The 26,205-nt window shown below is 44.0% G+C and overlaps 1 protein-coding gene across 1 annotated transcript in view; it reads left to right on the top strand.

Moving 5' to 3' along the window:
• The window catches only part of Fstl1 (follistatin like 1), a 49,358-nt gene extending 34,759 nt beyond the window's left edge, over window positions 1-14,599 (top strand). The window contains exons 5-11 of the mRNA XM_005071502.4: window positions 847-879; window positions 2,076-2,206; window positions 6,022-6,140; window positions 7,399-7,511; window positions 7,821-7,931; window positions 10,285-10,361; window positions 12,030-14,599. Of these exons, the coding sequence (XP_005071559.1) occupies window positions 847-879; window positions 2,076-2,206; window positions 6,022-6,140; window positions 7,399-7,511; window positions 7,821-7,931; window positions 10,285-10,361; window positions 12,030-12,074 (629 nt within the window). The 3' untranslated portion in view covers window positions 12,075-14,599. The remainder of the gene's footprint in view (window positions 1-846; window positions 880-2,075; window positions 2,207-6,021; window positions 6,141-7,398; window positions 7,512-7,820; window positions 7,932-10,284; window positions 10,362-12,029) is intronic.
• Window positions 14,600-26,205: the final 11,606 nt, after the last annotated feature.

Genomic DNA, 26,205 nt, shown 5'->3' with positions numbered 1-26,205 from the left:
TGTGTTCCCTGAATCAGACTTGAGCCTGCTCTCAGCATCACCTGCAGCTGGAGAGTAAATAAGCTGCCTGCATCAATAATCAGCAATGGTAAAAAGGCCCTTAAAGGATATCCACACCTTTTAGAAAAAGGAGGTCTATTTCTCCTTTTCCTGATTTTAAAATTTGGTCATTTCTCAGCCTAGTAATATACTTCCTTTATTGTCACTCTTGTCATTGTGATCACTTGGAAAGATGGACTCCCAAGCATGATTCTAGTCACCAGACCTTTCCAAGTCTAGAGCCTGGGCAGCCATTCCATCTTTGCCTTTCCCTGACACCAGTCTCCTCTCTGTCCCTTGTGCAGAAGTAATCTCTATATGAAGTTTTGAAATTCCAGGGACTGCTCAACCCAGCAGGAAGGAATATAAATCTAGAAGGGTGATCCATTGTCCACAAGCAGGAAGGATCTCACCATGCTTAGACCCTACAAGAAAAAAGGACATAAGGATTGAAGGCAGAGGGCTGGGGAGAGGGCTCAGTGGTCAAGAGCTCTGGCTGCTCTTCCGGAGGACCTGGGTTCATTCAGTTCCCAATACTCACATAGCAGCTAGCAGCCATCTGTAACTCCAGTACCGGGGGACCTGAGGCCCTCTTCTGACTTGCAGGTACCAGGCATGCACAATAGTGCATAGGCATACATGCAAGCAAAATACCCATACATATAACATAAAAATAAACAAATCTTAATTTAAAGAAGAAGAGTTTAAGGCAAAATGATGACAAGGTTGCAAGATTTCACAATTTTCATCCTAAAACCATCGGCATTTTCTTTTACTCTTCACTTGACATCTCCTATTGTCTTGCAGAAAAGAAGTCTGTGAGTCCGTCTGCCAGCCCAAGTAAGTACCTGGCCTTTCTGCAGTGTGTGTGCATCTTAGGAAGGAGACTTATCATGGAGGAAGCATCTTGTCTTTCACAGTCCCTGCTGAGCTGCCAGGATCCTGTGGGGTCAGGACTTTTGATCCAGATCTGGTCTGAGGGCAATACAGCTCAGTAAAACCACGAGACTGAATTATAAAAATGTTTGTTTTGGTGTCTGCCGGTCAAAGCAGCTGTTTGGGTCTAAATGTTGGCTCTTCTGCATTTTTGCTGAGTGGTAAATGTCCTATAGGGACAGCCAGGGACACCTTCTTTCAGGGTCTTGTAAGACATGCTTATGTCATGGACCCAGTAAAATCAGGAGACACGCCTCTTTGTCAGAAGACAGTTGGAAATGCCAGTGTGGTGACTGCCGTAGCTTACTATTAAAAACATATTAAAATCTCAACATGGTTTATAGGCCCGGACCTCACAGTAACCTTGCAGGTCTTACTGTAATTACTTCAGAGTATAAAGGCTCATAGGATTGAGTCAGTTCCCCTAAACCAGTTAGGAAGGACGGAGTGGGAAATGCCCACATGTTCATTGCCTGGTCCTGCCCTGCACCTCCTCGTGTCCTGGCATATTGTCTTCCAGGAATCTCCTTTGGCCAGAGCTGTCTCCCCCAGCTTCCCTACCCACATGACTCCCACTTGTTCCCACATGGCTTGCAACAGCTGCCCAGAGCAGGGCTGAGGCATGGCCCTTTCCTTGCCTTGTTTTCTGTTGTTTATAATAATGATGGGAGAGAGAGTTTTGGAAGGCTCGGTTGGTGAGAAAAGGAGAACCCCAGCAATCCAACAGCATGAATAACTAATGTTTTCATTTATTGATTTGTTAGTTCTTTAAGCTTATCTCAGAACCAGGAGAATTGCTTTAGTAGATGATTCTTTTCTTCCTTGCTCCCTAACATTCATGAAAACATCCTTCTTTTTTTCTTCCTCATTTTTTTCTTAAATAACAACTCCTCTGTTTGACCACTCTTTCAACTTTCTAGTCCAGGGGTTCTTAACCTTCCTAATTCTGTGTCCCTTTAATACAGCTCCTCATGTTGTGGTGACCCCCAATCATAAAATTAATTTTGTTGCTACTTCATAACTGGGCTCTGGACAGTGGATGACCCTGGGATTCTCTTCCTCACACCCACCTCACATATCCCCCACCCTCTACTCCGCAGTTGTCTGCTATCAAGCTAACCGCGATGAGCTCCGGCGTCGCATCATCCAGTGGCTGGAAGCTGAGATCATTCCAGATGGCTGGTTCTCCAAAGGCAGCAACTACAGTGAAATTCTGGACAAGTACTTTAAGGTAATCAGAGTCAAGGTCAACATGATCAGTCCTAGAGAAGGGAACACTCCCTTTTCCCCTTCTGGGGCTATCAGGAGACAGAGTTCCTTAGAGTCCTTGAGTGTGCCCACATCACCAGTTACTTTATGGAGCTGTGAAAGTTGCAGCCTGCTTGATCAGCAGGGGCACAGCAGTTGACCTTTGGGATCCAACGTGTCTGTCCAACATCCCTTTGAACGTTTAAAACCACCAGAGTCTCCAGGAGCTGCCATTGGAAATGTGGCCGGGTTCTCTCCTGCCCTGAGTAACACTTCGGAAGCTGGCACAGAGCACCTTCTGGTATACCAGACCCACTTCAGCATCTCTCCTGCCCAGCTTACCACCCGTTTTTCCACGTCACTAACTTGACCATTCATGGCTTCTTCAAGTGAGAAGAGTCAAGAATCACGTGGGACTGGAGATTGTTCCAGAATCAGAGTAGTGCTGCTGTCCACCATATTAGTAGAAGAGACAGAGTTCCATCTGGACACCCAGAAAGATACTGCTTTTGAAGGGGAAATGAGTGAGGAAATGAATTGTTGGCTTGGGTGTGGGTTATCACACATGGAGATTATTCAGGAGCCTTGAGAGTCATTGGGAGAAGCAGTTAAGGGTGCTCTGCTAGATAATTGAGAACACAGAGAGACACATACAATATTACAGACACACAAACCACACACACACCCATCACAGACACTCAGCCACACATTCATGTACTGTGTTCCCACAGAAGCACCAAGCCTCTGCGCCTTCAAGATGCACATGTTAAGATCAGTGCCTTGGACACTCAACTCCAGTGCATGCTCACAAAACCTGCTGTCCCCACAACTAGCTTAGAGTAGCTCCACACATACAAGGGACTTCATGGGAACTCTTGGACCACCCAAACACCTTTCACACCATCCTAGTCTGTGGATTCTTTAGCTGGCATTATGGACACAGATGAAGAGATGCTGGGTTGGGTTGCAATGGATATTTGATCGTTTAAGGCATCTCCTGTATTGCTCTATTAGATAGAAGTTTTCTCCACTATTACAGAGATTTAAACTCTGGATTCCTAGTTTTCATCTTACACCCTTCAGTGTCCTAGCCATTCCCACATGACAGAGCACTGAAGAAATGGGTGATTTTCCTCTCTATGAAAAACTGCATTACTTTGCTGAGCAAGAGAACCAAACAAGAGCAGAAAGAGACATAAAATGACTCAGGCCTGGCTGGCTGCCAAAGCTAACACCTGCGTTCAATACTCAGGACCCACATGGTAAAAGAAAACCAAACTGTCCTTAGACTTCCACACATATATTATGGCATGACACTCCCACATACATACATACATACATACATACATACATACATACATACATGAATAAATAAATGTAATTTTAATTTTTTAAAGAAAATATTTTTTCCCAAAGCCAAATGAGTAGTGTCTGCAAGGTTTATTGTAAGCATTCATTCTATCCTATCCTTACAGCATGGAGCTGTTGGGCATAGGACACTAATTCCAAGAGGCCACTTGGGATCTTGTAACCATTTGTAGATGGAAGCTGGCCTCAGGCACTTCTGATACCTGTTATTAAATTTGATTGCCAAGTACCCAGGCCACTATGCCATTCAACACATCTCTATGTCCCCAGGCAGTAACACTCTTACAGGCTCCTAGCAAAAAGAAAAAAAAATCCACAGCACAAACAGCTTATCTCTGGAGCATTCTCCCATCTCAGAAAGCTTGCTCAGAGATTACAAACACAAAGCCCCTCTTCCAAGACATCTGCAGGAGATGCCATCCCACCAGATCCACTGCTGCTGTAGGTGAGAGATCTGATGTCTCGGACTTCTGTGGCAGAGCCTTGTTCTCCAGCCCAGCTGGCTTAACTCACACTAATCAGAATTCAAGTAAGGCCCAGGCTGCCTCTTCCCTCCCAATGGTCCAGTCACCGTTTCTTTGATGAACTCAGAACAGAACAAAAGGAGGGCCTGGTGGGAGAGCCTTCCATACCATGCTGTTCATACCTGTGTCACTAGATGGGAGCTCTTGGGGGTGGGGCTGAAAGGGGAGCCAGCCTTCTTACCTCCCTGACCCAAGCATCATATACCCCAGTGTCCTGGCTGCTTTGTGAGAGTGAATGCCTGGCTCGGTCCATCTCCTCTGAACACTATGTCAACATACAAGTATGATTCTCTAGCATGGATCTCAAAACATTCCTCTTCCTTCCTTTCTCCAATCATACAGTCAAAATGGAAAAATGTTACTGTCTCAGAAAACAGAGCTACAGATGGGCTTGCAGAGGTAACCAGCCTTAGCAGCGGGTTAGCTGAGTGAAGGATGCTGGATTCTGGCCAGAGACTGAGATGCCACTGGATTTAATGCTATTGACAAGAGATGGGATGAGATGAGATTGACAAGAGATGGGATATCCCCTTGGTTTGAGACCTGCATTCTGGTTCCCCGAGAGTTGAAGTGTGCACACAAAGTACTGGCTTTTGAGAGCCAATTGGACTTTATACCAGGTGCCCCTACATTCACTCTTGTCACCACACAGGACAGGGTTTGCTCTAGTTGTATTCGGGAAAGTTCTTTGGTCCTCAGAATGCCCTCTCCATGATCAAGCTTACTGAATTGTGCATCTTTACTTAGTCAAAACCTCACAAGTGGCTTATGGGGATATGCTCAGGAGAGGTATACAGTAGGTACATAAAGAATGTCTCCCACCTGCCCCTGAGGATCAGGCCAAGAGTGACAAGACAAGCAGGTTCTAAGTAAAGGCATAATGGTTGTCTCTTGTGTTCCTCTCACTGTTCATGCCATGGACATTTTACATGTGGCGCATGGCAGTCATGGGAGGAGAACAATTGGCCACGTTTTGTCCCATGCCCAGGAATCTAGGCAGACATTTCTTCCAGACTCTTTTTCACAGTGAAAGGAACCAACTTGAAAATAACATGAGGATGTTGATCGCTTCCCAGTGCAGCCGAAGAAAAGTGTGGGGAACGGAGGGGTCCCCCTAGGGCTAGTTAGGATACCAGCAGCATCCAACATGGAATTTGGTCTAAACCCTCCAGCTGATGCCTCTTCCTGTTGCTAGGGATTAGGCATGACGAATGGCTTCAGATGGCTGAGGTCTTGGTTTAGCATCTTGCTTTGGAGGGAATGACCTCACCATTCTTTGTTCAGTTGTGTTCCTGGGGTATCACCGGTCATCAGCCTGCACAGTGTGGCCTGAGGACCTGTGTGCACATATGCACTGGCCCTGCAGTGCGGGGCAGAGGAGGAGGGAGGCTGCTCTTAAACAGCAAAGGTAGACTTCCGTGGGTCCCAAAGGGAGCCTGGCAAGCATTTGCACCGCTGCTTCTCCTGAGCAGCCTGTTAGAATCATACACCCAGGGTTTCATCTCCCAGAATCTAACTGACTGCTTACAATGCCTCAGCTTGTTGTACGTTCACTAGGGTGTGAGACAATGATGCTATCCGTGGTCTGTATGACGGTGTCAGGGAGTGGGTCACAGGGTATTCTTAGGGAATGCAGACATCAGTTCAGGCTGCCCTCCTGAGCAGGATCTATACTGAAAGAAACCCCCTGATGGCTTCTGTTTGGGCTCTTCCACCTGCTCATCTTGGGGTACCACTCCCTAGTTTGGGTGTCCATTGACCTGAGTCACTGCCCATAGGGAGGCCAGGTCAGGACAGAGTTGGGGTGTATTAAGAATAAGATGAGCTGAGGGGTCAGGCCAGAGAGCATACCAATAAAAACCGGGACTTCCTAAACGCTCCTGAGAGATCTCTTCATCTCTTCTAGAACTTTGATAATGGTGACTCTCACCTGGACTCCAGTGAATTCCTGAAATTTGTGGAGCAGAACGAAACAGCCATCAACATCACCACTTATGCTGATCAGGAGAAAAACAAACTGCTCAGGTGGGGAGTGAGGACCTAGCCATATGGTCCCCAGGGAAGGTTACCTGAGAGAGGGGTTTGAACCCCTTCCACCAGCAGAAGAAGGTCCAGTGCCAATGTGAAAGGCGTAGAAAAGTAGGATTTCTCTTCCTCATCTATTCTGTGAACATTATAAACCTGGGATATCAACATTGTTATTGTTTGGGGTCAGAACTTGCAAGGAGAAAAGACTGTAATTTTAGAATAAATTATCAAGATCTCACCATACCCATGATGCTTCTGAGTATGGCAACTGATATTCTGTCATTGACCTTCTGACAGAACTGTATTCATGTATTCTCTAGTGGTAAACCCAAAACAATTTCATTCCTGGTGTTTAAGATGATTAGTGCTGTTTCATGTAGAATTCCCTAATTGCTATAAGCATATCTTCTTCTTTTAGTATTTTCTTAGAATAAACATTAATAAACAAAGAACCTTCTGGTATGGTACTAGTACATCAGGAAGAATTAAGCATGGGAAAGTTGCCTCCTTTTGTTCAAAACAAGTTCAAAGTGCAGCTTCTGTGAATCTTTCTAAACATAGTCCTGGACCGCTCATCTTTTGGTAACCTGGATTTAGGCAATTTGATAATTCTGATGTTTGACCCTCAAAACATCCCAGTGAGGGAGGGACTTTCCCCCTACCTATAGAGGTAAGAAAATAAACTCAGAAAGTCTGAATAACTAGCTCAGGAACATTTGAGTAGGAAGTAGCTGAGCCAGGGCCCAAGTCTTAGTCAACAAAGGGAGTGATGGAACCAAGGTTCTATAAAACTTCTGACAGACCTCTTTTTAGAATGGTGATGGTGTAGTTCTTGACTGAATGTAATATTCTTTCAAGTCCTATATTTCCTTTTCATGTCCTCTATCATCTCCTGCTTTTGTTTTTCTGGACTGGTTGACGTGGCTGTCATACCACCGGAAGAGGCAATTTAGAGGAAGGTGTGCAAATAGTGAGAGCATTTGTTAATCAAGGTGAGCAAAACTGTTCACAAAACTTTAGTTGTCCTTGGGGGAGCATTTGAACAGCCTGCGTGATGTGATATCCAGTCTAATAGCTGAAGGCTGAATGTTACAGGAGTAACTGGGTAATGGTGACAGGCCAAAAAGGAGAGAAGTGTTTGCAGTGAACAGTCATCTTGCCTGAGGCTCCAGGTGTCTGGGACCCTGTGCTTCGTTCCTTTGTAGGGAAGAAGCCACCACCTTGCTGACGGCGCTTCTCTTGTGTTTTCTTTCAGAGGACTCTGTGTTGATGCTCTCATTGAACTGTCTGATGAGAATGCCGACTGGAAACTCAACTTCCAGGAGTTCCTCAAGTGCCTCAACCCATCCTTCAACCCTCCTGAGAAGAGTACGTCTAGTCTAGAAACTGAGTGTTGTTGGGGAGGGCAGGATTACAGGGAAAGGAAGGTGCAAGTCAGAAATAACCGGTAGAATTCTCCAGAGATACCGAACTAGCCCCCATCCATGGTACTGGGCTGTCATCAGCCCATCAGCTCCATGATGGGTTTAAGGCCATGAGTTTATGGAGCATTTGACCATGAGAGACAAGGCAGTCCTTGTCTGGGAAGGGGGACACGTAGGTGCTCAGACTGTACCAAAGATACCACCACGCTCTACCCTCACGTCCCAACTGTTGCCTTTATTTATGATCCGACAGAGTGTGCCCTGGAGGACGAAACATACGCAGATGGAGCTGAGACTGAGGTAGACTGTAATCGCTGTGTCTGTTCCTGTGGACACTGGGTCTGCACTGCGATGACTTGCGATGGTGAGCCATGCTTAGGGCGGAAGGAGGGAGCAGAGCTGTGACTTGAGTGAGAGAAGGTGACATGGGTGTGATGGGGAACAGAAAGGCCAGGGACTGGAAGTAAGTGGCGTCCCCACAGCCCCCCTGGGGAGCATTTTGGGTGGAGCACTTGTTCTGGATGAATCAGGTGTGAAAACCATTCCAGAGATGTCAAATGAGAGAGAATGGTGGCTCAAAGCACCAATGAATGTCTCTATCAGACTGAAATAACCATTATGAAAGAAAAATTGATCGGTGAGAAATATGTACCAGTGCTCTTCCATGGTCTTTGTATATTATCCAACTTAGTCCTTGTGACACTTGAGGAAATACTATATATAAAAGAGTCAGATGATCAGAAGTCAAAATCACCTTAATTTGCCATACCAGGCAAGAAAAAAAAGTAAATGGAAAGTGTAAAAAATAAATTAGTTAAAAATTAAGACTATTGAGACAGGGGTAAGATGGGTTGGGAACATACAGGTGTTGGAGTTTGGGAGGCAGAGCAGAGGTCAAAGAGTACATTGGAACTACTCATGTCCCATCGGGGACCTGAGCTACAGTGGTGCCAGCGATCAAGAGGGAACGTACATCAAAGTCAGACTGAGGCAAAGAGCCAGATGAAAGCAAATCAGAGAAGGGTATTAGAGCCAGGTCCAGAACGGAAGTCACACTGAGTGTAAAAAGAAATGTCAGTTAGAACCAGACTTAAAAGTTCTACCTGCAGGAGTGACCCCGAGGATATATTTTAAGAAGTTAATGAGGCAAGAAAAAGTTGGTACTTAAAATTATGTTCAGGGGAACTGAGTAGGATGGTCACTGAGAGATAGCAATCAAACCCAAGAAGCACTCTAGCCATGGAGCCCAGAACACCAGCGGTATAGGCGGAAGCCAGTGTTATCCATAGGTTCACCAACCTTCCTAGGTCCAAGTTGCTTCAGTGTGAGAGAATAGATGGCCAACCTAACCGTAGGGACAGATGAGAAAGCATCAGAGGCAGTTTAAGGACAAGAATTTTCTAGAAGACACCGGAACTGATAGCCAGACACCCACCCTGTAGGTACTGAAGCCATCAGAGGGCATCCTTAAGTAGGGACCCAGCCTGCCTCACCCAAGAAGCACCCCCCCATTTGTCTTCCCAAACTCCCTTCCATATATCGAGCTGCTCTTGTTAAGGTATTCCTCATCCATTTCTAAGATGCATGAGTGAGTGTGCACTGACTTATGGAACCCTAAACACAAACATCTGAGTAATAAGCCAATCACATTGCATCAGACAACACCTTACTCCCATGAGATAATGTCAGTTTCCATAGCCACGCTGTGGACTAATTGCCCTCCTTAAGGAAAGTTCGGTCTGTGGGGCCTCAACACATCTTGGTGTACAGGCTGTGACATAAGAGGAAACTGAAAAGGCGTCTTCAGGCCAGTGTCTGAACACTAGCAGTGTCATCTTAGATCACAAATCTCAAAGGCACTGACAGGGCATTGAAATAACACCAGAAGGGGCCAGGGCCACGGGAGCTGGCTATGACTGATACTAGTGTCTATTGTTCCTAATGGTAAGTGTTGTGTTCAGCAAATGGATTCCCAGGCACCCTTCCAAACCTTCTAGATTATAATCTACAAAGAGAACATCTTATGGACCTGTGTAAGGTTTTTGCTTTTTGTTTGGTTGGTCGTTTGGGGGTTTTGTTGTTGTTTTGTTTTGCTTTGCTAGGATTTGCTTGTTTGTTTGTTTGTTTTTACTAATTTTTTTTGTACTTGACAAATGTTTGCTACACATCCTGGTTATCAACCCTGGGTGTACAGAACCCCTCAAAAAGCAAAACGTCTGGGCCCAGCTACCACCCGCCCCAATCAATTATATCAAAATTTCTATAGGTGAAAGCCAGACAACTTGAGTTTATTTTATTTGTCTATTTACGGTTCTGGGGGTTGAGCATGGGGGTGGGGATCCTGGTTTGTATGCTGGGCAAGCACTCTGCCAACCAACTGCATCCTGAACCAGAAATTACATTTGCAAATGTTCTCTGGGACATTGTGAGTGTGTGGGAAATGCTGAGAATCACTGCCCCAGGAGTGTTTTGAGCAGGACTTGGGTGGTCACCATTGCTTTTCTGTAGGACTAGCTTGTCTTGTGAGTTAAAGAGAACAGCAGGATCAGAAGTCAGGGCATAGGCTAGACTGCTTATTTGTATTACTCTGAATGACTCGATGCTCAGAGAGAGGTGGGATGTTCAACTCTCCTCCACAGGTTAAGTGGAGAGTCTGTTAGGTAGCCCTCCCCGGCTTACCACACCTCCACTGCTCTGAACTTTAATTTTTCTTACAGGAAAGACTCAGAAGGGGGCCCAGACCCAGACACAGGAGGAGATGACCAGATATGCCCAGGAACTCCAGAAGCACCAGGTAAGCAGCCACGGGGCTGGTTCAAATGTCACTGTTGCTGCCAGGCTCTTAATACCACTCAGAAGCTGTCCATGCCCCAGGAGATGAGGGAAACAAAATACACTTCATTTAACACAGTAGATTTCAGAAGATGCTACCATGCCTATACTACTAAACTGTGGTCCCTGAAGGAGTTGCTGAAGGTGGGATTGGCTGGGGTGTCTCTCCTAACCTTCCATCAGTCAGCATCTGAGAGCTGCTACCAGGAAACAGTTCTTAGCATTTCTGTCCTCAGACATGTGTGAACATAGTAGACTCCTAAGACAGAGAAAGTTCCGAGGAGATGCAGGTGTAGGCCATGAGAAGTCAAGCCAGTGTTCACTGCAACATATTCAGTACAAGGCAGCTGGACATGGAACACCAAGCTTGCCTAGTAGATGCCAGCTAATGTAATCAGCAATTTCTTGGGGTCTGTTCTTAAATTGAGGTTGATTCACATGTCATAAAGTTCACCCCTTTAAAATAAGCAATTATGCAAGTGAGTGACTTTCAGAGTATTCCTAAGATTGTTGGCATTCCTCACGGTCTAGTTCCAGAGTGTTTTAACATACCCCAAAGAAACTCTTCTTTCTTATTTCTTTTCCCTCTGCCCTTGGCAACTGCTAACCTATTTTCTGACTGTAGATGTGCCTGGTGTGGGCATATCATATAGAATGCTCCTTTTCTGTCTGACTTCTTACACTTGGCATCATGCTTTTCAGGTTCATGCTTGAGGCGTGAACCTACTGCATTCCTCTTTATGTGAGTGCCAGTCTACATATATGAAATTCTGTGTATGTAGTCAGTAGTTGATGGATATTTAGGTGACTTCTGGCTTCGATGAAGGATGCTGCTGTTTTACTGTGCAACTTCCTGTGTGGACTATGTTTTCACTCCCCTTATGTTTAGGAATCGAATTGAGGACATAAAATAATGCTGTGTTTAATCCCCAGGGGATTGATTGCCAAACATTTTTTCCAAACACCATTTATTGTACACCCTCCCCAACAGGTCTCCATTTTCTTCCCATCCATGCTAACATTTGTTACTGTTATTCTCTGTTTCATCTGACCTACTGGATGTGTAGTAGTAGCTCATTACATTTTCATGTGCATTCTTCTAGTGTCTAATGGTGTTGTGTCCTTATTGGCTTTGTGTACATCTTCTTTGGAAGAATGTGTCGGGTGCTGTTGTAAGAGCTGGTACAGTGTGCCCTCTTGTTACAGTTGAAGACATTTAAATATAGATTTTAGAATACTCCCAAGGACACTAGGAAAGCTGAACAGCCAAATTCAAGCCCAAACGGTCTGCCTCTGGGACTTATTCATTTTAGTAATTTTGTAGGACATGGATTCAGAATATTTTCCCTTTAGTATCCTTTATCATTAAAACTGTGGGACAATAATATGGTTTGCTTATTTCATAAAATGTTCATATAGAGCCAGCTCTATATCAGTAGACTGATAGGCTATAGGCTATATCAGTGGACATAGCCTCGTGTTGTTTATCAAACAAGAAGGAGCCGTACAAGTAAACAACTAAAATCTAGCATAATCATGTGTCTATTGATGCTATAAGTCTGGGGGCCTGGATAAATACCGTCAACTTCTTCGTATTTGTACAATGATTATTTCCTCTTCCATCTCAAAGGAAACAGCTGAAAAGACCAAGAAGGTAAACATCAAAGAAATCTAACAAGAAGCACATAGCACCATGTCTGGAGACCAGCGCCTCCTCCTCTTCAGCGCTGAGTCCAGTATTCACGAGCGTCTGCTGTGATCACCAAACCACCAGTATTTGCTTGTCTGGCAATGAATATTATTTTGTTAGTTTTGCAATGAAGGAAATGAGGGTGGCTGGTTAGCAGGGGGAGGCCCCAACCTTCATTTTCAGGAGTGCTTTAAGAGAAACTAAAGGGCACTTTGGGGCTGGAGGCAAGTAAGGAAACTGCATCATGCTGACAGAGGAGCAGACCTGGGTCCAAACAAATCCTTTCAGGGGTCACAGCAGCTTTACGGAGGCTGCAGGGACAGCATGTGATGTTGGGGGGAGGGCTGAGCTGGCTCTGCTGGAGGAAGAATGGGGAGCTCTGTGCAGAGGAATCCTGCCGCATTGACCCTTGTCACTCCGGGTCAGCATGAGAGACCTGCAGCATATCTGCTTCCCCTCAGTCCCAACAATCACCTGAATACACAGCCATCCCACTAGTGACCTGTGTCCCTCAGATTTAGATGGACTTTCTAGGAGGCTGTGTTTAAATGATGCAGATACTTATGTACTTCAAGCGCCATAGAGACCTAACCAAATTTTTAAAATACACTTTTTTTAACCAAAGGTGCTATTTCTCTGTAAAAGACTTTTTTTTGCAAGCTGATTTCATTCCTCAATTATTATCATTATATTATTGTCACTTTTTAGTATTTCATTTTCTTGTCTAGATATTAAGCTTTTGTAATTATTTTTTTCAGTAGTCCTACTATTTCAGAGGTGAAAGGGGTTTGGGAGCTTTTCTATAACATAGATGGCCCCTTACTAGACTAGATGCAAGCCAGAGCCGCATCACCCCACCCCGGGCTTCTAGAAGGTCAGCTACATGCCAAGAAGTGTAAGATGCTTCAGACAAAAGCCACAGGAAGAAGCATCTAAATAGGCAATTATTGAAATCCAAAGAGTTCATTTGTTTTACAAAGGACGGGAACCCAGGTTATCCCAGCCTGCCAACACATAGTAATCTGTGGCTAACTGGCAGGGCAACCCTGGCCCTGTCTGCTCCTGCTCTAGGTTCCAATATCCTTAGTAAAGTGGCAAGAATGCATCTTGGGATTTAATCAATGATACAGTTTGTGGTTTAGGTAACTGGCCCAGAGGAAGCTAGGGTCCTGTGACTCTGCCTTCTCTCCTTAGGATAGATGAAACCATACAGCAAGAAAAGACAGCCAGGAACAGCATGGCCAGGTTTTGCCTTGGTCTAAATGATCCTGTCAGGTGGCTGGGGTGAGGGCTTCACGGGTCAGTCTACCCAGGAAGAGAGCATGAAGGACAACCTCCAACCTTCTCAACTTGGTACACATGAGTGCAGTCTCTGGTTGGAGTCAGATTTCCCCATACAGATGAAGAAAGCAGTTTCCAGCTTTGAAAGCAGTATAAAATGAAGACTGCAAGTCAGTTCTTTCTTTGAACCTCAGATTCTTAGCTCCCTTCCTGCCTTGTTTCATGTGCATTTAACATCACAAAAAATATCAAAACCTTATCTCATTTGCAAAACTCAAACTGTAGACCCTCCAAATAAATTATTGAGATTTTCCTGCATAGGCAAATGTGGAAAGTTGGGACAGAAATGGAATTCCTCCTAAATAGTTTTCCCTGTTCTCATTTAAAGGAGACAACTCCACTTTGCTGAGTGTTCTGAGCTTTTATGTCCCATCTCATTAGAAAACTCTTGAACCCCTTGTGCAGTTCAGATTTCAACACCCTCTCCAAGTGCTTTGGAGAGCTCACAGCAGCATACCTTAATCAAAAGTTTTGCCAGTCCATGGCCATGATGGGAGAGAGCAGGAATATCATGTTGCTCAAAGCAAAGAGCTACAGTGTCTGTTCACTGGTCATCTTTAGAACAGTGGTTTTCAATCAAGACTATCCCATCACTCAAGAGGGCAAGACCACATTCCTCTTGAATTCCGCTACTTCTGTGTGAGCAAGGTCGCTGTTGTCTGTACCGCCATAGATTCATGTGATGCGTAAACCATTCATGAGAAGCTGCTAAGTAGCCTAGTTTGGGGAGCCTTAGGTAGAGTTTTGCATGGGACCAACAAGCAGGATTGGATCAAGTTCAGTTTCTACAGTCCTCCAGAAGCCTATAGGCCAGGACTGTAAGCTCCCTGGGCTTTCTGTTTTGTTGTTGTTTTTAATAAACAGCAGTGTCTCTTAAGATTCAGAGCCCAGGGAAGTCTTCCCATATAAATATTCCAGGACTCTGGATACTAGTACCAGTCTTGGAAAAGCAGGCTCCTCCATCTGTAACCAAGTCCATGTGAACAGTCTGAATTCCTTGGTTATACCTATGATCTAAATAAAGTTAAACTTCAGGAAATAGTTCCAACAGATTTCTGTTGCCCATGTGGTTATGAAAATGTATTTGTATTTAGTGTGCTTCCATATTTCATTTAATTTGTTTTTATAATTTCTGGTTTTTGTTACTATGAATAAATAAAAATAAAATAGTTTTGTTAGTTTCCTTTTCTCCAATGAAGGCCAAATGAAATTATGAGAGTGTTTACCTTTTACCACATAAAAGTAGGTTTGAGTTTCTCTGAGCCTTGGTGGGGGTGATATAAATGCATAATTATAGCTGGGCATTGGTGGTACAAGCCCTTAATCCCAGCACTTGGGAGGCAGAGGCAGATGGATCTCTGTGATAGATTAAGACCAGCCTGGTCTACAAGAGCTAGTTCCAGAAAAGCCAGAGCTGTTACACAGAGAAACCCTGTCCCGAGAAACCAAAGATAGATAGATAGATAGATAGATAGATAGATAGATAGATAGATAGATAGATAATTTCCTTCTATTTAACGTTAAGCCTTGGGCCACAGCAACAATCATGTATTCTCAGCAGTTTGACCAGTTATGAGTTTCCACAATAACTGTTGCCCATAGCTGACCAAGGTTGGCAGCAACATAAAGCTAGCTTGCAAATAAATGTCTAGAAGGCAATTTAGCAGACACATCACGGCTGCTGAAAACAATAGCACTAGCTTTCGCCATGGGATCTTTTGCCTCCCCTGACTCTGACTTGCAGTACCAAGCATGAGTTTCTGCCTATGGGCCTTAAATCCAACCAGAAGATAGTTGGTTGCACCAGTAATGCTCATGCTACTATTGTACCCATGGGCACATCTTGCCCAGAAGGTGGTAGTGCAGCATGCTGGTCCATAACTACAAAATATTATGTGCAACACTTCTCCCCCAGCAGTACATCTGTAAGACACTCAGACTACAATTCTATAATGAAACTTTTTTACATGGATTAGAGAGAATCTGCCACTGTCCATTTCAAACACCAGTTGGCTTTGGGATTCAGCAGTTAAAGTAAGATATCTAACTCAGTTAAGGAGAAGAGTTAATATAAGATTAGAGTCTGCTTCAAAGAGAACTTGAACTTGAGAACAAGAGCTTGAGAAAGTCACAACAGCAGTGATAAAATAGCTAGAATGTGCTCAGAAAAAGACAACACGTTGAAAGGAATCTAAGCGGAACACAACTCCAACATTTGGCTTCTGTTCTAATTAGGCTTACTATTGCTGTTATGAAACACCATGACCAGAAGCAACTTGGGAAAGAAAGGGTCTGTTTTACTCCCAGTTTCATATAACACATTTCTAATGAGATGTCAGGAACTCAAGCAGGGCAGGAACCTGGAGGCAGGAACTGACCCAGAGGCCATGAAGGGATGCTGCTTAATGACTTTTTCTTCATGTCTTGCTCAGCCTACTTTCTTATAGAAACCAGGAAAACCAACCCAGAGACAGAACTACCCACAATGAGCTTGGGCCCTCCCCAAGCAATCACTAATTAATAAAATGTCCCTTGTAGGCTTGTCTACAGCTCAATCTTATGGAGGCATTTTCTCATCTGAGGCTCCTTCTGATGACTATAGTGTATGTCAAATTGACTTAAAACTGGCCAGAATAGTTTCCCAGAAGAAATATCATACAAAATATAAGCCAGCTAGTTCTGGTGACAAGAGACAGGAAGTCATGCCCTCAGGACATGGCATGAGATTTAATGAGTCTTCCTCTGTCCCATCAGTTCTTATTAACTATGAAAGCTTGTCCTATAGCTTAGGCTTGTTTCTAACTACCTCTTATGATTTAAATTAACCCATTTATATTAATCAGCATTCTGCCACATGGCTTGTGGCTATTACCTCTCCTCCTACACATTCTGTTTGTTCTATGTCTCCTAATGTTTCTGCCTTTATTCTTCCCAGAGTCTTCTCTTTCTCCTTAAGCTCTGCCTCTTTTCTCCCTAGCTATTGGCCACTCAGATCTTTATTAAACTAATCAGAAGGCACCTTGGAATAAACTCATTTTCACAGTGTAAACAAATATTCTGAAACAATGAGTCTCAGATCCATTAGCAGAAAAGTGTAGACTCCTAGAAGGCTCAACTTGGACAATGAAGTACAAAACCCTGCTGTTTTCTGTAGCCAAGAGCAGATCTTATTCACTTAGAGAAACACTGGAGTTTAATAGCGAGGCCCAAGGCTGAGGTCAGTAGGATCAATCAACCTCTGGGGCCACCTATTTGCATTCGCTGCTGTAGAACCCAAGAACTACGAAGTGCATCTCTCCAGCAGGATAACTAACACTTAGGAGGACTTTCAAATGTGAAGAGAGGGCCTCTGCTGCCTCAGTGCTCCAGTTGGTTACCATGGCACTTTGCCTCCGTGGCGGTCCAGTCTGGAGAGACTTAGGAGGGTGGGAAAACCTGCACAGTCAGCAGCCCACGAAGCCAAGTGAGGCCAGCAGAGGCCCCTCATAGAGAAAGAAGAGAACCTTTTAAATGAAGACCACTTGAGCAGACATTGGGCACTTGCCCAACGCGGACATAAACCACAAGAGAGTAAGAGACCCCCACCCCCAGGCCAGATGACAGTCCCTACCTGCCCATGCAGAAAAATACAGCCTCCAATTTTTGAGCAGCCAAAATGAAACTCTAATCTGACATTTCACTTTAAAAACCAAACAAAACCTCCTATAGTTTAGTAGTATTTTTACTTTATCATGTCTAAGTGTTTTGACTTATTCGTGTGTATGAATGTTTACCTGCATGTACAATGCGCATCACGTGTCTTCCTGGTGCCTGTGAAGGTCAGAAAAAAGGTGTCAGATACCTTGGAATTGGAGTTACAGATGGTTATGAGCCTGCAAGTGGATGCTGGGTGCCAAAATCAGGTCTTCTGCAAAAGCAGCCAGTGGTTCACTGAGCCATCTCTCCAGCCCCTTCATTGTATAGCTTTAGTGTTTAAGAGCAGATTGTTTTATTTTAATTATATGAGTGTTTTGTCTGCATGTGTGTATGTATCACATGCCTATCTGGTGCCTGTAGAGGCCAGAAGAGAGCACTGGATGCCCTGAAACTGGAGTTACAGACAGTTATGAACTGTTAGGAATTGTTCTCCTCCTTATAGTTATCTAATTTTGCTTTCAAATGTTCTCATTAGGAGTTTTTTGTTTTGTCCTTTGTAATTTTTTAGCATTTCCTGCTCTTTATCTCCCTCTACGCCATTCTTCTCCAGCCTTTCACCTGTTGCTTGTTTACCTTGCTTCCTCTTTAGTTTCCCTTGTCTCGTTCATTTGCTATTTATACATTTATTCTTTCTTTTTTGGCAAAGTTTCATTCTAAAGCCTAACTAGAACTCACTTTGTAAACCAGACTGGCCTCAAACTCAGCAATCCCCCTGACTCATCCTCCCAAGTGAATGATTTCATAACCCACTCTCATTTTTGCATAGATCATTCAAACAAAGCAAAAATCTTTAAAACCAATGAAGACACTTCAGAAAACATCATAGATCAAATGAACTAAAAATATATCTGCAGAACAATGGTTCTCAATCTTCCTAATGTTTAAATCCTCTAATACAATTTCTCACGTTGTGGTGACCTGCAAGCATACAATTATTTTGTTGCTATTTCATAGCTGTAATTATGTTACTGCGAATATCTGAAATGCAGGATATCCGATATGCAACCCCCAAATGGGTCATGACCCACAGGTTGAGAACCACTTTACTAACAAGGTAGATTACTGCTGGGAAAAAATCTCCACCAATTACACACCAGACAAGAAACCAATACTGCGAAATGTCGGCGGCAAAAAAACTCAAATCAACAGACTACTGAACTTAATGACAGTTTTCAAAAGAATAAACACAAAGAACAAATAAATACTTCAAAAGTCTTCAGCACTCTTGGCCATCGGTGAAATGCAGATTAAAAGTAATTTCAGCCCAGTCAGAATGGCTATTGTGAAAATGACAACAAATGCTGGCAAGGATGGGGGAGGCGGGATCCTCATCCACTGCTGGTGGATGTGTAAGCTAGTGCAGTCACTTCAGGAGCAGCTCGGAGGTTCCTCAATAAATTAAGACCAGAACTGCAACACGGCTCAGCTACACTCTACGTATCCACTGTCCACAATAGCTGAGAAGGAGGACTGGCCTCAGTGTCTATGAATAAAGAAAATGTGGTACATATTTACAAAGAACTTCCTTCAGTTCTAAAGAAAAACGAAATCATGACATTTGCAGGAAAACAGATGGGTGGAAATCATTATGTTAAGTGAAATAAACTAGACTCAAAAATACTACCTATTTTCTCTCATACGCAGTAGCTAAATTTAAGTGTGTGTGTGTGTGTGTGTGTGTGTGTGTGTGTGTGTGTTGAAAGGCCACCTTGAGAAAGGAGGAAGAACTCCTAAAGGAAGAGGTGAAAGAGAGGGTAGTGGAATTCATATGACATAAAAACATAAAAAAACCAACTATTTGAAGAAAGGAAGGGAGCCAGCAAGAGGGAACAAGGGAACCTAGGGAGATAATGGAGGAAGGGGATGAATGATGACAAAGTGACATATGTGTGAAGATGGCATAATGAAACCCATTACTTCTTATGTCTCAAATTTTTAATTAAAGAATATGAAAACAAAAATGTCATCCCATTCAAATATACCATGAAAATATCTCATTCCTCATATCAGTTGCTCTGTCAAGAGAGAAATTCCGGGTACAGCTGCACGGATGCGCTCAATAATCTAGTCATTATCCTTGAACGAGGCCTTCTTATCCTGGGGTACTGCCATGGGTATCTTGCACATGCCCCACCCCCTGACACACTGGGGAGGAACAGCGCATGCTCCTCATTCCGGCCTGTGACCACTGGGAGCAGATGTGTCCTCACGTGTCATGCACACTCTGGCACAGGCTCCATGACTCTGACAGACTCCAGGCAGTACTCCGTACATTGACTATTGACTAAACTTGCCTGCAGAAAGAAAGGGTGTTGGTCTGGGTAAACAATGCCGGCCACTAACTCCACCCGGATGTACTTCATTGCCGAGGAGAGACACACACAGCATACTCTGGCAGCATACTGACCACCTCGAGGACAAGCGCCGTCTTTTTCACCTGTACTGCTCTGGCTTCCACCACCCTGAGGAACTGTTGCTCAGGATGTGAAACCTTCCAGCAGCTCACTAGTCCATGTCTGGTTTTCTAACAACCCCCTCCCGCCTCTAGACACACACACACACACACACACACACACACACACACACACACACACGCACGCACGCACGCACGCACGCACATACGCACGCACACACACACCCCTTAGGAACTCCGGATCAGCACAATCTTGCTACATTTGCTTTTGAGTGGTGACCTTGAACAGTCCCATTATTGGCTTTCCTCTCTTCTCATCCCCTGCTGCATGCTTCAGCACATGATGAGCCCAATTTACATGCCTGTCTAAATTATACAGGTCTGCCAGAGCCTCACCTGCTTACCAAGTGTCTCCATCAAACCAGGAAAGCCCCATACCAGCCTTGAGGTTCCTGCTGAGTTTGCTTCCGCCTTAACTCTCCTGTGAACCCAGGCCTGTCTGGACCATGACAAACACTGCTCTCCCATTTCCTTCAGTGATGCCTGTCTTTCCTCCATTGTCTTCCAGACCCTGATATTCATAGGGACCTCAGCCTGGACTGCTTTCCCTCGTATTGCCTAAGATAATGCAGCCTTTGTCTCAAGGAGTGATGAATGGTTACATTACACCCACCTCCATAGCCCTCTAAATATCTCAAATGTCCCCATGCCCCACAGCCTCACAAGCCAGAAGTCTCTTACAATCCAAGCAATTCAAGGCAGAACATTCCCTGGTTATCATAGTTTCCTGCACCATACAAGATAGAGGCCCACATCTGAATGCTGATTTATAGATTTTTTTTTCCTTTCTCTCTAATAAAGGTTGGATCTGGTGTATATCTTTAAAAACAAAAACAGGATCCCATATAGCTAAGGGCAGCCTCAAACTCACTGTGAAGCTGGGTGACCGTGAACTTGGATCCTCTTTCCTTTACCAGCAGGTATGTGCCACGATGCCAGGGTTAAATGATCATTTACAGGGAGGAGCAGTCCCGGGGATTGAATTTAGGACCCTGAACATGCTAGGCAGGTGAGCTGCCACTGAGCTCCAGTCCCAGCTCCCTGACAGCTGTCTTCGAATACTTCCTCCCTTCTCTCTCCTCCCTCACTGTCCAACTCTTCCCCTGGGTTCCAAGTTTTTAGCCCCCCAGGGAGGAGTTCGTTAGCATGGGCCTAATCACCAGTCTCTCTCTCTATGGCCCCATTGACTGTAAGAATGAAAACAACACCTCAATTTTATCCTCCCTTCTCTCCATTGTTCCTGCCTCGTCGGTGGCTATTTCAGAGAAAGGCATCTTTGTGTCCTTTCTCCTGTGCTGTATGTGATTCCTTCATTACAAGGGCAAGTTCTTCTTGGCAGATAGCTCAGCCTCAAATGCATGTCTGCTCACCCTTAGCAGGGGTCATGTACCTCCTGCCTACGTCATGAGTACTGCTTTCAGGGCTTGCAATGTATTCCTTCACCCGTCAGGATTTTAGGGGCATTCCTGCAGCCACGTGCTACACCCCAAACTACACACAGGAAGATGATCACACTAAGATTTCCCTGGCAGGTGCTTCATCCTCAGCTCAGCCTCAGATGCCTGTCTTCTCACCCAGAGCAGGGGCCAGGCAACTGCCACTGCAGCAAAGGGGCACACAGTCCCTTGTGGAAAGGAAGCCATGTTGGAGTTGTGCCATGGAAGCTCCTTCCTTAAGCAAACAAACTCATTTGCATGTCTTATGCATAGCGGGAGTTATGCAAACCTATCTTTGGTTCTCTTGGCCCCTGTGTTATGTGACTTTTCCTGTGGAGACAAAAATCTATTCACACCAAATAGGGCGTTGACAACAGATTTTTAAAAAATCGTCTCAAATCTCAATTGGTAAGCCTGTAATTTGGGGAGGGGAGACAGGAGCATTGGTAAGAGGCTATGTTCTCACATCTGCATCAACAGAAAGCCTACCACAGCATATGTGATGATGTACAAAAGCTGCTTCACAGGAACTCTGTCATTCTGGTTGGGTTTGTTTGTTTTGGGGGGGGTTTAGGAGGGAGGTCGGGTTTTTTGGTTGGGTTTTTTTTTTCCAACTTATACAAACTAGGTCATCCAAGTAGAGAGGAAGTCACCTGAGAAAACACCCCCATCAGACTGTCGTTTAGGCAAGCCTGTGGAGCACGGTCCTGATTAATGATTATGTAGACGGTCCCGACCCATTGTGGGTGGTACTATACTTGGGCAGATGGGCCTAGGGTACAAGAAAGCAAACTAAACAAGCCAGAGGGAGCAAGCCAGTAAAGCAGCATTCTTCCATAAGCTCTACTGCAGTTCCTGCACTGACTTGCCTTCACAATGGGCTGCAGTTATAAGCTGAAGTAAATGCTTTCATGTCCAAGTTGCTTGGTAATGGTGCTACAGCAACAGAAACCTTACTAGGACATTGTAGCAACTGGCATTATAACATCACAGAAAAGTGCCTTGTCTCCCTGAAATTATTTACCACTTAAATAACCTGGGGCTAGCAGTTAGTGGACCTAAGTCTGGTACTTTGGTAAACTTCCTCAACCTTGTGAGTTTCCTTTTTCCCACCAGGAAGAATTGTTTCAATTCTGAGGAAATAGCACACCATGGTTACTTGATCTACTCAGACTACTATAATAAAATAGCTTACTGAGTAGTTAAAACCACTTATTATGGGATGTAAAAAAATAAATTAATAAAAAATTTTAAAAACATATATTGTTCATAACCTGCAGGTTGGAAAGTCTAAAATCAAGGCACCAGCAAATTTGATGTCTGTTGAGAGCTTGCTATTTCCCTTAAAGGTAGTGTTTTCTGGCTGTGTCCTCACAGATTGGATGGGGTGAATACGCTCCCTAGGGTGTCTTTAATAGGAACATTAAATATCACTCAGGATGGTCTAGAACTCAACATTAGGTTTCAACTTGTAAACTAAATAAAGGGTGAGCACATTCAGGCTGTAGCAAGAAGCATTCTGTAACTGTGGAAAGATTAAATTAAATGGCTTTTAATGTATCACATGCTGACCTCAAACTTGCTATTCCCCCAATTGCAATGAACTTCTTCCTTCCTCTGCCACTCAAGTGCTAAGATTGCAGAATTTCATTTCATTATGGATTTTTCACATACAGAGCAAGTGCTCCCCATCCCCCAAACTACTATCCCCTATAATGACTTCTAAGGTCACCATGAGTCTGTTGAGATTGGAATGGTGACTACAAGTAAGCCTACATGAGAAACCAAGTAAATTTGACACAGAGAACATGGAAGCATGCTCAGAAATGGGTTGAATAGCTGTAAATACTCTTGATACACATGTCTTGTTGGGATAAATATTTCCAAGTAGACCAAATTTTGGTGGCTTAGATGGTCTACTTCACTCCAGTAGTAGACACATAAGCAGTACCTGCTTTCCACATCCATCCTGTACTCCCCCCTCCACCAATTCTGCCTTTTGAAAGACTGCATTATAGTTGAGAAGTCTCTTTTATAGATCTTTCCTTCAATAGTCACACAGGCTTCTTTGTGCTTCTCTGTGTGCTTCCTTAGTAGTCAAGGAAGCATGGGAGCTTGACAGGACTATTGGTCTTAGACATTAATCTTGTGTACAGGACTATTGGTCTTAGACATTAATCTTGTGTACAGGACTATTGGTCTTAGACATTAATCTTGTGTACAGGACAATTGGTCTTAGACATTAATCTTGTGCACTCTGCATAGCTTGCAAACTTCATTGTATCCTGACAACTACAACTGTGTTGTTCCTGGTAATTGCAGTTACATTCTGTTTCTGATAAAGGTATAAAAAGTCTGATTGCTCTCAATTAAGTTTTGCTGTGGACCCTCCAAATGACTGATTTAATTCCTTAAGGCCATATCAGTTGGCCTTAGTCCTATAAGTAAATGTGGACACTTACAATATATAATATGTTGGTATCAGAGGTTTAAAGTTGCTTGATTTTAAACATGCGTGCACACATGTGCACGCACGTGCGCACGCACGCGCACACACACACACACACATGCACACACACACACATATCTTTTTTTGAGACAGGGTTTCTCTGTGTAGCCCTGGCTGTCCTGGAACTTGCTCTGTAGACCAGACTGGCCTCGAACTCACAGACATCTGCCTGGCTCTGCCTCCTTAGTGCAGTGATGGGATTAAAGGCATGTGCCACCACCACCTGGCATGTAGAAGTATTTTTTAAAAATCGTTTTTATGTGCAAGTGCATGGGTAAACATGCTCATGTATGTGTTGATGTGTATGTTGCAGGCATGTGTGTGGTGTGTGTGTGTGTGTGTGTGTGTGTGTGCATATGCATATGTGTGCATGGACCAGAAGTTAACATTAGTGTACTCTTCATTTACTCTCCACCTAATTTTTAAGCCAGGGTCTCCCACTGAACCTGGAACTCAATAATTGGCAAGTCTCAGGGATACCACCCCAACCCCTGTCCTCACCCAGCACTGCCGGTTACAAATGTGTGCTTCTGCACCTGACTTTTACATGAGCTCTGGAGATCTGAATTTGAATCCTCATGCTGGTGCAGCAAACACTTTATATCTATGCCTGTGTCACTTCCCTATTACAGTCAAGTCAGATCAGGTTGGATTTAGGGAATTACCCAAAGGAAAATCAAATATTAAAAGGCAATTTCCAGGGTAGGGAGATGATTCGTTCAGAATAGTGCTTGCTGAGTTCCATCTCCAGAACCCACATGAGAATGCCAGGCATGGTAGTATGAGCTTGTACTTCTAGCCCTGGAGAGGTGGAGACAGAGGAATCCTAGGTCTTACTGGCCAGTCTGGATAGCCTAATTGAGGATCACCAAGCCAATGAGAGCCCTTATCTAAAGGAAGTGGATGATGTTTCTAAGGATGACATCAGATACCCTCAAATATGCACCTGTACACCCACAAAAAGCATGTACACTCATGCGTGTACACACACACTTTAAAATGTTTTAAAATTCTCATTGACCATGTTATCGCTACAGGTTACTCATCCCATTAAATATTGTTCAGTTTTATTCTTCAAATTTTTGTTCTCAGAAATAAATTTTTACTCAGTTTAGTGGATAACATGTCTATGATTACATTTAAATCCTTGCTGACTTTTCAACTTTCCACCAGTCTCTGGAAGTATTTTCACAGCGGATATGTGTTTAGGAAGTAAAAGCACACTGAAACACCTTAAGTGAAGCACAATCCAGAAGATGAGTCTTACACAAGAGAATTTTATTTTGCATTATGTAAGTATACATTAACTTTAACTCGAGAGCACCTGTTTCAAGCTCACATCAGTCCTTGAATGAATGTGGGGAGAAAGGAAAGCTGCATAGAACAGGATTAGCCAGATCTAAGCAGATGCTGTCACACCCTTGGAGTAAGTCTAGCATGGATGTGGGACATGAAGACATTCGTAGACTTGTTGTGGAATATTAGTTGAAGATGTGTTACATTTGTTTACGAAGCAAACCAAAATTTTAATGATGCAAAGATATGTTGCATTCTTTTATGTTGCATTAGTTTAACTCCACGACACTGTGTTACTTTACCTGTCTTGGTATAATAGAGAGCTGAATGGTCAATAGCTGGGCAGGAGAGGAATAGGTGGTGCTGGCATGAAGAGAGAATAAATGGAAGGAGAAAAAGAGGAGAGGGAGAAGAGGAGGAGAGGATGATGCTAGGGGCCAGCCACCTACCCAGCAATGGAATAAAAAGGAAAGAAAGGTATCTAGAATGAAGGCAAGCCCAGAGGCAAAGGTGGATGGGATGACTTAAGTTAAGAAAAACTGGCTAGAAGCATGTCGAGCTAAGGGTGGGCATTCATAAGAAAGAATAAGTCTCTGTGTGATTATTTGGGAGCTGGGTGGTGGGTCCCCAAAGAGCAAAGAGAAAAGACTAAAAACAACATCAGTGACTGCTGCTACTAGGAACTATTATATGCCAAGACCTGCACGGCTTTGGGATTGAGCTGGCTGGAGTGACAGGGAATGAAGACACATAAACAGAAAAGTTGAGGTGGGATGGGCCGTGCACTCTGATGAAGATGCAGAGCATCCTGGAAACTCGGTGTGTTTATTATGTGCAGCTGAAGAAGAAAGCAGGTTTGCTAACCTGGGAAGCAGGCTCAGGCTACAGTCATCTGGGAGAAAGCAGCTGAGGTGCATACACCCAACGTCTACACATGGACCAGGGGAGGCCTTGCCATTCTCATAGGTCTGACACATAGGTGTCCTGGATGTGGCCTCATGTCAACAGCACACATCCACTTGGAAACTTCATCCATCCCCCACATCTCCCCATTTCTTATTTCTTAAATGCTCCCGATGCAGCTCAACCTGTGTAGTGTCCGGAAACAGACTAAAAGAAAGAAATAAAGATCCTCCACCTCTGGCCTAGGTTATTCAGGTCATCCTGCTCAAAAAACAGGAAAAACTTGAAAGCCAGTGAGGCTCTCCCCTGTTACATGCCTCTCTGGAGGTCGCTTGTCAGAGTGGTACATGAAGGTATCTAAGACCCGTGTCTGCACTAGACCAACCATCTCCTAAGTTGCAGTGCTTATTCAAACCCTGAAGTACCTCCTTCAAATCCTGTTAGCATTTTCAAAAGCCAGTT

The sequence above is a fragment of the Mesocricetus auratus genome, unplaced genomic scaffold (assembly GCF_017639785.1).
Source record: "Mesocricetus auratus isolate SY011 unplaced genomic scaffold, BCM_Maur_2.0 Super-Scaffold_100008, whole genome shotgun sequence".
NCBI classification, from domain to species: domain Eukaryota; kingdom Metazoa; phylum Chordata; class Mammalia; order Rodentia; family Cricetidae; genus Mesocricetus; species Mesocricetus auratus.
Note: the sequence above shows the minus strand (reverse complement) of the source record. Positions and strands in the feature narration are given on the sequence as shown.